The 11976-nt window shown below is 40.2% G+C and overlaps 1 protein-coding gene across 1 annotated transcript; it reads left to right on the forward strand.

The window, feature by feature from the left end:
- The first annotated feature begins 10022 nt into the window (after positions 1-10022).
- On the forward strand, positions 10023-11759 carry LOC117084283 (keratin, type II cytoskeletal 8-like). The gene has a single exon (XM_033212873.1). It carries the CDS (start codon positions 10079-10081, stop codon positions 11528-11530), a length of 1452 nt encoding a protein of 483 aa, XP_033068764.1. The 5' UTR covers positions 10023-10078; the 3' UTR covers positions 11531-11759.
- The last annotated feature ends 217 nt before the right edge of the window (positions 11760-11976 follow it).

Raw genomic sequence — 11976 nt, forward strand, 5'->3', positions numbered from 1 at the left:
TATTTTTATTTTTATTTTTTTTTGAAATGGAGTTTTTTGTTGTTGAGATGGAGTTTTGCTCTTGTTGTCCAGGCTGGAGTGCAATGGTACTATCTCGGCTCACTGCAACCTCCTCTTCTCAGGTTCAAGTGGTTCTCCTGCCTCAGCCTCCTGAGTAGCTCAGCCTCCTGAGTAGCTCAGATTTCAGGTGCCCACCATCATGCCTGGCTAATTTTCTGTATTTTTTGTAGAGACGGGGTTTCACCATGTTGACCAGGCTGGTCTCAAACTTCTGACCTCAGGTGATGCACCACCTCAGCCTCCCAAAGTGCTGGGATTACAGGTGTGAGCCGCCACGTCTGGCCTGTTTAATTTTTGAAATGCTGTCAAACTTATTAGAATTAATATTTTGGGTTCTAGAATCAAATTGACATGAGTTTAAATCTCAGCTCTGCCACTGCTATCTTTGTAAAATGAGCAGGTGTTTTCTACCTCTCAGTGCCCAGCTAGAGCTATTTCCATACAGATGAGCTTTTAATCCAATATCAAGTAGATTGAGGGTATAAATGAATATTAAATATGGAGTACCTTGTTTCAAAAAAATGTGTCTATGAAATAAAAGAAGGAATGTAAAGAACTTAGGATGATAGGTGAAGGGATAGTTGAAAGTGGAAGAGGTTTGAGCATCTTTAAATTCTGTTGAACGTGATCCAGTTGAGAAGAACTGGTTGGATACATGAAAGATGAGAAGCATAAAAGTTACTAAGAAGCAAGAAGATAATAGCAACTGAAGAAGAAATAAAAGGGCTTATTTGACTGGGATGGTAGAAGGGCACCCCTCTGCAGTAACTTAAGGGATCATGAAGGTCAAAGAAATGGTAGCTGTAACTCCCATTCAGTGAATTTGTAGTTTTTATACAAGGGAGCTGACAGCATCTCCATCCGGTTGCTTCTACTTTTTTCACTAAAGTAGAAGGTAGGGTCTTCTGAGAGTAAGGGGGCAAAACATAGTGGAAGGGTTAGAAATTAGATCTTTGAAAAGAGTAGAAAAGGTTGATGTTGTTGCAGACAATGTGAAAGTGAATTGGCCAAAGAAATGTACTATGACTGCCAGCCCGTGGTATGTTTCCGTTTAAGATTAGTGATCATAAATTTACAAGGGAAACCCAGCTATCCTTCTGAGGGACTTCAGCCAAGCTTAGTTACTTGTAGAATCTCAATGATTTGTTTGAGTTTCTAGATGAGCAGTAAGAGAGGTTATGGCTCTCCAAGTGCATTTTTAAAATAACGAACCACAGGATGTAAGCTAAATAAAAAATGAGCTGAAGAAAGCAATAGATTGAAAGAAGTAGAAGGTAAATTAGGGGGAGAACAGTCTAACAAGCAAACAGAAGCAGAAGTTGTAATAATAGTTGTTTTCAATATTAAATAAGATACTGAAATAAAAACACATAAAACTACTCCAGCACATAGTGTTCAATAAATGTTAAATGGTGTCATCACCATGAATAGAATTATATTCTACATTTATCCAGCCTAACACTTCTCTTTGAGTCCAAAAAGTACAACAATCTTTAAACAGAGAAAGTAGAAGAGAGAGCTATCAAGCTAGCTGCTTATTTCAAAAGGACAAAATCAATCTAGTTTTAAAAATCTGGCAAGCCAATGGGGCAGGTCATTTTTGTTTTCCTTATTTCTATTGCAAACACGTTTTACTAGCTTTGAGAGTAGTAAAAGTACAAGACAAATGAAATTTGACCTGGTCAAATTGAGCATCTCAGTGATCGCCTTCGGAAACTGCCACAAATTGGATACCTGATTTTAAAAGGCATGATTCCTTTCCTTTTACCCCCTCAGCTTTGATGAGGTTGGGTTGTGAATTTTGACATAGGAAAGGTGGAAGAGGGTGAACACATCTAGGTCATGTGATGTTGCCAGTAGCAGAGTGTATACTGATCAGCTTTGGTTATTCAATCCTATTGTAATGGCTGTCATTTCAATACAATAAGAGTATGCGGCTGTAACAGCAAGCTGTTTTGCTTGGGGTTCTCTTGTTTACTGAAGAGCTGTAAGAAGAAGTGAGAGAACAAATACACAAAGCTGAATCCAAACAACCAAAATAGGTAACACAATGGAAATCATGTAATTTATTATCTATATGAAGGTGAAAGCATAGAAGAGAGCAGAATTTTTAGTAGTCCTGGATGAAAGATTAAAATAATTCAGAGTGATTTGTTGCAAGCTATGCGACAGGTCAGCACATTTGAATCTCATTTGAATTCAATAACGTTCATGAGAAGAGGTGTAAGCAGAATATCTTCAGTTAGCTGTGTATGTTTTGTACTGGCAGTGTAAAATATGAACCGCTTGCTGTACATAGATATTAAATTGGGCTGCTGTTAGATGCTTTGTTGTCTCGTGGATGTATTTATCGTCCCTGTTGATTCTTTTAATTTCGTTTGTTTTGTGCTGTTTATTGTCTTTCCCCTATTAGACAGCATGGCCTATGTTGGCTTTGCTCCAGTTCCTAAAACAATGCCTGGAACATATTATTACATATGCACTAAATATCAGCTGAATAAATAAGTTAGTGAATAATAAATAGATGTCTAAATTGTGCTATCACTCTATAAATTTTATTTTTTCAAGAAAACATTTGATTAAAACTGTGTATAAAAATGCAATCTTTTTGAATCGCTTTTACAGAACAGCAATTTAAGGAGATTTAGTCGGCAAATCCAAAATGTGTGGGGCAAAGGACTTGAACTGCTGTCAGTGATTTAAAGTGCCTGTTATCTGAGCTGGTGCCAACTAACACAGTGATATGTCATGGGGAATTTATACTTTGCTTGATCAGAACATAGGGTGACATTTTGTTGAAAATGTCTTCAAGTAAAAGTATAAGAAAAATATTCCAGCTATATAGACAATTCTTTTATTAGTTGAACATGAGTTGGGAAACCACCCAGGTTTTTTCTTTAAATATAGAATTGATAGCAAATTGTGATTTCAGTCACCATGATTATATAATATTCAAGACTCTTTAAGAACATTATAAATAGTGTGTCTTAGAAAGAAGGAGGGCCTTTTGATTATTAATTTTTCTCTCATAGTTTCTTTCTCCAGTGAGTTCTTGACTGTGTAAAACACTGCATCCTGAATTCCTGACATAATAAGCAAATATATTCCTAGATTTTATTTTTTTATTTATTTATGAGTAGCATTTCTCATACCGAGTGTGGTCCTTTCTGTATTATTCCTTTGAAAAACTTTGAATAATCCATACTGACTTGAAAAGTTCAATAAAAATGAGAGAGGACTGCAGAATAATAGTTACCTTCCAAGCAGAGACGAAGCTATTGATAGTTTCCTTTCTCTATTTAAGAATATTTTGTCCTTTGTCCTTGTTCTTCACCTTCTGTTTGCAGTGATTCTGTTTATAATGAGGTAGGGAATGCACAGTGTCAGGGAAGGGGCCAGATAAGAGAAAGAGCATAATCAGATAGGTCTTTTTTAATACACAGTATTTCTCTCCATTACCCTTATCTTCTACACTGTACTTTGATTACTATACCTTTCGCAGTTTAAAATGAATACATAACTCTGCAGCTCTTGTACAATGATAACACATTGTAACAGCGGGACTCACAGATGTTACTCTTATCCATTCATGTAATTCCATGGATTAAAGAGCAGCACAGTTCTTATTGAATTATCTGTATACATTTCTAAATTTTAGAAAAATAAATTGATTTGTAGGGGTACTTACCTTCATTATCTTATTTTAGACAACTTTCAACATCTAGCTCGTACTGTACTTTACATGTATATCCTTTTTATTGTTCTAAATTCTCTAATATTAGCTTCCATCATTGTACTCCTAGAATTGCCCAAAGAGTAATTTTAATAACACTGAATCTGTTTTTAGGAAAATAATTTTCCCAGTAGATTTGGTATGTTTCTAGGTTTAAAAAAAAATCATGGAAAAGCCAAGATTTGAAAAATGACTAATCATATTTTTCATTTTTTATTAAAGTATAATTTGTATACAATTTTAAAAAAATCTCAATTTTTAAGGTACCGTTCTATAAGGTTTGACAAATGAGTACGTAACCATTACCGCCTCCAAATTTTCATACCACTTTTTAGTCAACTTCTATTTCCACCTCCAAGTCTGTTAATAGCTAATTATTTTTTCTAGAAAGTCATGTAAATGAAAGTATAAAATACGTAGCATTTTGAATTTGGATTATTTCATTTGTGATATATTTGAAATTTATCTATGTTATTGTATATATCAGTAGTTCATTCCTTTTTAGTGCTGGGTGATATTCTATTGCATGGATGTACCACTTTTTTTTTTTTAATGAATTTTTGAGTTCAGGAATATCTGAATTGTTTCCACCTTTTTAAAATTGCAATGAGGCTGTTTAAAAGATGTTTGTGTAGGCTTTTATATAAATATAATTTTTTATTTCCCTTGTGTAAATGCCCAGGAGTGGGACTGCTAGATAGTATGGTTGAGTATGTTTCACTTTATTAAAAAAATTTGCCAAATGGTTTTCCAGAGTATTGTGCTGGACAATTTTGCACTTTCAACATCAATGTATGACAGTTTTTGGTGCTCTGCCTTCTCACCAACAACTGGTATTGCTTCCCGTCTCTGTCTCTCTCTCTCTCGGTCCCTCCTTCCCTCCCTCTCTCTCTCTCCCTCCCTCCCTCCCTCCCTCTCTCCCTTTATTTCTCCATCCCTCCCTCCCTCTCTCTCTCTCCCTCCCTCCCTCCCTCTCTCCCTTTATTTCTCCATCCCTCCCTCCCTCTCTCTCTCTTTCTTTCTCTTTATTTATTTTCTTCTCTTTCTTCTTCCCTTTCTTCTTCTCCTTCCTTCCTTCCTTCCTTCCCTCCCTCCCCCCCCCCCACCATTTGTAATTTTTTCCCAACCTCCCACACTCAAGCAATCTTCCTTCCTCAGTCCCCTGAGTAGCTGGGACTACAAGTGCATACTAAATTTTTTCTTTTTGAGAGAAGAAGTCTCATTATGCTGTCCAGGCCAGTCTTAAACTCTTGGACTCAAGCAATCCTCCTGCCTCAGCCTCTCAAAATGTTGGCATTACAGATGCGAGCCACCATGTCAGGCTTCTTTTGTTTCCTTTATTTTTCTTTTTCCTTCCCTTTTCTCTCCTTTTCCCTCCCTCCCTCCCTCCCTCCCTCCTTCCCTCCCTCCTCCTTCCCTCCCTCCTTCCTTCCCTCCTTCTCTCCTTCCCTCTTTCCCTCCCTCTCTTCTTCCCTCCTTCCCTCCATCCATCCATCCTTCTCTCTTTCTGCCTTCTTGTATTCCTGTCTCTCTCTCTCTAATAGGTATGTAAGTGTAGTATACTGTGGATTTTTTTTTTAAATTAGTGTTTCCCTAATACCTAATGATGTTAAGCAGGTATTCATATGTTTATTTGCATTTATATATTTTCCCTAGTGAAATGTCTGTTCAAATAGTTTTTCCCTTGCTTGTTAAATATGATTACATTTTCATAATTCCTTATATATTTTGATAAGCAGTTTAGTAAATATGTGAGTTGTGAATATTTTCTTCCAATCTCTGACTTGTCTTTTCATTCTTTTAACAATGTCTTTCAAAAGGTAAACCTTCCTAACTTTTTGTCTTTTTTTTCTCCCCCCTTGAGACAAAGTCTCACTATGTCACCCAGGCGGGAGTGCAGTGGTGCAATCTTGGCTCACTGCAACCGCTGCCTCCCAGGTTCAAAGGTTCTCCTGCCTTAGCCTCCCAAGTAGCTGGGACTACAGGTGTGTGCCACCACACCCAGCTAATTTTTGTATTTTTAGTAGAGATGAGATTTTGCCATGTTAGCCAGGCTGGTCTCAAACTCCTGACCTCATGTGATCCACCTGCCTCAGCCGCCCAAAATGCTGGGATCACAGGCATGAGCCTCCGTGCCTGGACTAAAAGTTCTTAATTTTGATGAAGCCTAATTATCATCTTTTTAAAAATGTATTATGCTTCTGATATTGTGTCTAGGAAATTTCTTAAAAGATTTTCTTCTGTGTTTTCTCATAGGAAATTTATCGATTTACAGTTTACATTTGAAGTTAATTTTTATACAGGGTGCAAAATAAGGATCAAGTTTAATTTTCTGCAGTTGTATTCCTGACTATTCCAGCACCATTTGTTGAAATCACTATCATTTATCCATTCATTTGCCTTCGTACCTTAGTGGAAAATTAATCGACCATATATGTGTGTGTCTATTTCTGGACTTTCAACATGCACTATTAATCTATGTTTTCATTTCTTCCATATCACATTGTCTTAATTGTTGTAACTTTATAGTAAGTCTTGAAATCAGATAACACAATTCTTCCAACTTTGATCTTCATATTCACAATTGTTTTGTCTTTCCTAGTTACTTTGCATTACTGTAAACATTTTAGAATCAACCTGTCAATTTCAGTTTTTTAAAAATCCTCCTGGGATTTTAGTTAAATTTGTATTGAATTGTGGGTCAGTTTGGAATAAAATGGCATCTTTTTACTTTTGGGTTTTATAATCCAGGAACATGGTGTGCCTTTCCATTTATTAGGTCTTCTTTGATTGTTTTCAGCAGTATTTTGTGACTAATCACTTTTATTTATCTCATTATGGCTTCTTGTTTCTACGTTAAAATTTTCAAATACCAACATCCTTCTCAGAAATTCAAAATCATGCTTTCTAATATTGTTATACCATAATAACTTAAATTGTAATAGTAGTTTATGATCACCGGGCGCGGTGGCTCAAGCCTGTAATCCCAGCACTTTGGGAGGCCGAGACGGGTGGATCACGAGGTCAGGAGATCGAGACTATCCTGGCTAACACGGTGAAACCCCGTCTCTATTAAAAAATACAAAAAACTAGCCGGGCGAGATGGCGGGCGCCTGTAGTCCCAGCTATTCGGGAGGCTGAGGCAGGAGAATGGCGTGAACCCGGGAGGCGGAGCTTGCAGTGAGCTGAGATCCGGCCACTGCACTCCAGCCTGGGTGGCAGAGCAAGATTCTGTCTCAAAAAAAAAAAAAAAAAAAATAGTAGTTATGACAAATAATTATCAAAAGAACATTTAAGTAGACATTTCAATAATTGTAATCTTCTTGTTATTAAAACCTACAAAAATATTGATGGCTATCACTTTTCATCAGATTTCAATTTAAAATACCTTAAAGAGCTTTACACGTGAAAATAATCGAGACTTATTAGAGTCCCCCTATTTCACAGATGAGGAAATTAAAGCCTGACTGAAATAACATCCCAAATCCCCCCAGCTGGTTAGTAGAACCGTAACTAAAACTTATGTCTCAATCCAAAGTTTTTTTCCTTAAATGTTCCTTGAGTACTGATATATATTTGAAACCTCAACCTAATTTTCTATTTAAGAATGAATTAAATAGATGGTATAATCTACATATATCCCAAAGCCTTTGTTTTTTTCTTTCCTTCTTTCCTTTCTTTTTATAACTCTATTACTTCTTTTTGATAATTCCTTAGTTTAATTGACTCCTTTGGGACTTACTGTAAAACCTTGATATAAAACATAGCTCACATAGGTGCACTATTTGGATCGTTTAGAAAAGTCTATGAAGGTTAAATTGGACATGATAGTAAATATGTGTTCAGAATCTGATTTGGTGTATTCCCATTCTGTGACCTACTGCAAACACTACTATAACACCAGAGATAGTAATTTGCTGTTTATATTTGCAAAAATTCATATTCTATCAAATTATATCAAAGGTGGTTTTATCAAATTATATCAAATTTTATTTAATTATATACTGAGATGTTTCTGGAAAGCTGGCCACAATCTTACATATGTTTTTCCTGTGTCTTCCACAACAGCCATCACCAAACTCCTTCCCTTGAAGCACTAATATGATGAGATTTTAATGGTTATTTTATGGGAGAGAAATGGACTTGTTATCAATAAATTTGAGAGATTTTATTTTAAAGAAAAAATACACAAAATCTTTGTAAAAACTTCTCAGAGCCTTTAACAGTCTAATAGTCTTGCAGGCTGCATACCATTCTAGGGTCTTGAGCTATGGCAGTAACAATACAAAAATTCCAAGACTTCATGGCATATACACTCTAGTAAGAGAAGACAGACGTTAAAAATAAACATGGGGGCTGGGTGCAGTGGCTCGTGCCTGTAATCCCAGCACTTTGGGAGGCCGAGGTGGGTGGATCATGAGGTCAGGAGTTCGAGACCAGCCTGGCCAACATGGTGAAACCCCGTCTCTACTAAACATACAAAAAGTAGCTGGGCTTGGTGGTAGGCACCTGTAATTCCAGCTACTTAGGAGGCTGAGGCAGGAGAATCACCTGAACCCGGGAGGTGGAGGTTGCAGTGAGCCAAGACCATAGCACCGCACTCCAGCCTCGGTAACAGAGTAAGACTCCATCTCAAAATAAATAAATAAATAAATAAAACATAGGCCAGGTGTGGTGGTTCACACATGTAATCATAGCACTTTGGAAGGCCAAGGCAGAAAGATTACTTGAGCACAGGACTTTGATTACAGCCTGGGCAACATAGTAGACTCCATCTCTGCACAATATACAAAAATTAGCTCAGTGTGATGCACTCCTGCAGTCCCAGCTACTTGGGAGGTGAGAGGCTCCCTTAAGCCTCATAGGTTTGAGGTTGCAGTGAGTGAGCCATGATAGCACCAGTGTCTGCCGGCCTGAGTGACAGAGTGAGACCATGTCTCAAAATTTAAAATTAAAATTAAAAACAAATATGAGAAGTAAAATATATGTTGAATTCAAAGATGATAAATGCTACAGATAAAGGAACACATAGAGTAGGGAAAAAGGACTGGGCAAGGATAGGGGAGAGCAGGAAGTAAGCTTACATACTGTTAGTGAGGGCAGGCCTCATGAATAATGTAACAATTCATCAGGACTTGGGGGAAGTAAGGAAATTAGAATGAAAGAACATTCCAGGCAAAGAAAATAGCCCATGCAAAGGCTCTGTGGTAGGATTGTGCCTGTAGTATCTGAAGAATAACAAGAAGGTTATGTGGCTGAAGTGAGTGTGAAGGCCACGTGAGGAGGTTAATAAGATGAGAGAAGTAGCTGGGGTTTGAGAGCTTATAGGATTTAGTATTACTTGTCATTGCAAGGACTTTGGCTTTACTCTTAGCGAGATGGGGAAACAGTGACTTTAAATAAAAGAATAATATAGCCTCCTAACTCTATTTTAGAAAGGTCAGTGTGTCTACTCTTTGGAGAATAGACTAGGGGAGCAAGAGTGGAAACAGGAAGACTATTTGAGGGTAATACAGCATTCCAGGTAGTGAAGAGAGTGGTTCAGTCCAAAATGGTAGCAGTAAAGGCAGTGACAAGCGGTCAGATACTGGATGTTTTTAATGATAGAGGTGAACTGATTTCTTGATAGCTTGGATATGGTGTGTGAAACAATGAAAAGCGTCAACGATGATTCCAAATTCTGTGACCTGAGAAACTAGAGAGATAGAGGTGCCATTTCCAGTAATGGGGATACTGTGGGTGAAACAAGCTTTTGGAAAAAGACCAGGAGTTTGGTTTTAGACATGATAAGATGAATGTCTATTAGACATCCAAGTAGAGTTATTAAGAACACAGGTGGACATGAGAACCAATCTGTCTTGGTTCAACTCTTACCTTTGCAACTTCCTGGCCAGCTATGTTACTTTGAAAGTGTCATTTGGCTTCTTTGTGTTTCCAATTTTAATTTTTCAAATTATATTATCATTTGATTAATTTGTTGTCAATAACACCATCTAGCTAACAAGTGTCTTCAATTGTTTAATTAATTGATATATAGAGATTAATTTATATATATCTATATATAGCTATCTACACATCTGTAGACATATATGCCTATAGATAAATATATTAATCACTGGATACTTTTAGTTATTATTAGCTATTATCATTATTGTCATCATCACCAATTGAATTTGGAATCTGAGAGAGAGGGCTAGACTGGAGATTAAAAATGTAGACGTCATCTCCGCTCCTTCTAGGATATCCTCCTGGTTCGGCTAGCCTGCCTCCACTCCTGCCTCCATCATGTCCATCAGGGTGACCCAGAAGTCCTACAAGGTGTCCACCTCTGGCCCCTGGGCCTTCAGCAGCCGTTCCTACACGAGTGGGCCCGGTGCCCGCATCAGCTCCTCGAGCTTCTCCCGAGTGGGAAGCAGCAGCTTTCGGGGTGGCCTGGGCGGCGGCTATGGTGGGGCCAGCGGCATGGGAGGCATCACCGCAGTCACGGTCAACCAGAGCCTGCTGAGCCCCCTTAACCTGGAGGTAGACCCCAACATCCAGGCCGTGCACACCCAGGAGAAGGATCAGATCAAGACCCTCAACAACAAGTTTGCCTCCTTCATAGACAAGGTACGGTTCCTGGAGCAGCAGAACAAGATGCTGGGGACCAACTGGAGCCTCCTGCAGCAGCAGAAGACGGCTCGGGGCAACATGGACAACATGTTCGAGAGTTACATCAACAACCTTAGGCGGCAGCTGGAGACTCTGGGCCAGGAGAAGCTGAAGCTGGAGGCAGAGCTTGGCAACATGCAGGGGCTGGTGGAGGACTTCAAGAACAAGTATGAGGATGAGATCAATAAACGTACAGAGATGGAGAATGAATTTGTCCTCATCAAGAAGGATGTGGATGAAGCTTACATGAACAAGGTAGAGCTGGAATCTCGCCCGGAAGGGCTGACTGATGAGATCAACTTCCTCAGGCAACTGTATGAAGAGGAGATCCGGGAGCTGCAGTCCCAGATCTCGGACACATCTGTGGTGCTGTTCATGGACAACAGCCGCTTCCTGGACATGGACAGCATCATCGCTGAGGTCAAGGCACAGTACGAGGAGATCACCAACCGCAGCCGGGCTGAGGCTGAGAGCATGTACCAGATCAAGTATGAGGAGCTGCAGAGCCTGGCTGGGAAGCACGGGGATGACCTGCGGCGCACCAAGACTGAGATCTCCGAGATGAACCGGAACATCAGCCGGCTTCAGGCTGAGATTGAGGGCCTTAAAGGCCAGAGGGCTTCCCTGGAGGCCGCCATTGCAGATGCCGAGCAGCGTGGAGAGCTGGCCGTTAAGGATGCCAACGCCAAGGTGTCCGAGCTGGAGGCCGCCCTGCAGCAGGCCAAGCAAGACATGGCGCGGCAGCTGCGTGAGTACCAGGAGCTGATGAACGTCAAGCTGGCCCTGGACATTGAGATCGCCACCTACAGGAAGCTGCTGGAGGGCGAGGAGAGCCGGCTGGAGTCCGGGATGCAGAACATGAGTATTCATACGAAGACCACCAGCGGCTATGCAGGTGGTCTGAGCTCGGCCTATGGGGGCCTCACAAGCCCCGGCCTCAGCTACGGCCTGGGCTCCAGCTTTGGCTCTGGTGGGGGCTCCAGCTCCTTCAGCCGCACCAGCTCCTCCAGGGCCGTGGTTGTGAAGAAGATCGAGACACGCGATGGGAAGCTGGTGTCCGAGTCCTCTGACGTCCTGCCCAAGTGAACAGCTGCGGCACCCCCTCCCAGCCTGCCCCTCCTGTGCTGCCCCAGAGCCTGGGAGGGAGACCACTATGTAGGGTACCACTGGGAACAGGAGACCCACCTGAGGGCCCTCAGCCCACCCGCAGGGGAGTTTACTACGTAGGGACCCCCCTTGCCCATGCCTCCAGCTATAAAACAATTCAATTGCTTCTTTTTTTGGTCCAAAATAAAACCTCAACTAGCTCTGCCAACCGTCAAAAAAAAAAAAAAAAAGAAAAAAAAATGTAGAAGTCATCAGTTTATAGTTGTTCTTTTTTTTTTTTTTTGAGACAGTCTCGCACTGTCGCCCAGGCTGGATCTCTGCTCACTGCAACCTCTGCCTGCCAGGTTCAAGTGATTTTCCTGCCTCAGCCTCCCAAGTAGCTGGGATTACAGGAACCCACTACCATGCCCATCTAATGTTCTTGT

The sequence above is a fragment of the Trachypithecus francoisi genome, unplaced genomic scaffold, assembly GCF_009764315.1.
Source record: "Trachypithecus francoisi isolate TF-2019V2 unplaced genomic scaffold, Tfra_2.0 Lachesis_group0, whole genome shotgun sequence".
Taxonomy (NCBI): Eukaryota; Metazoa; Chordata; class Mammalia; order Primates; family Cercopithecidae; genus Trachypithecus; species Trachypithecus francoisi.

Bases quoted from the DNA above. Each gene is read 5' to 3' on its own strand.
- LOC117084283 (XM_033212873.1), top strand. From the start codon at position 10,079: ATGTCCATCAGGGTGACCCAGAAGTCCTACAAGGTGTCCACCTCTGGC.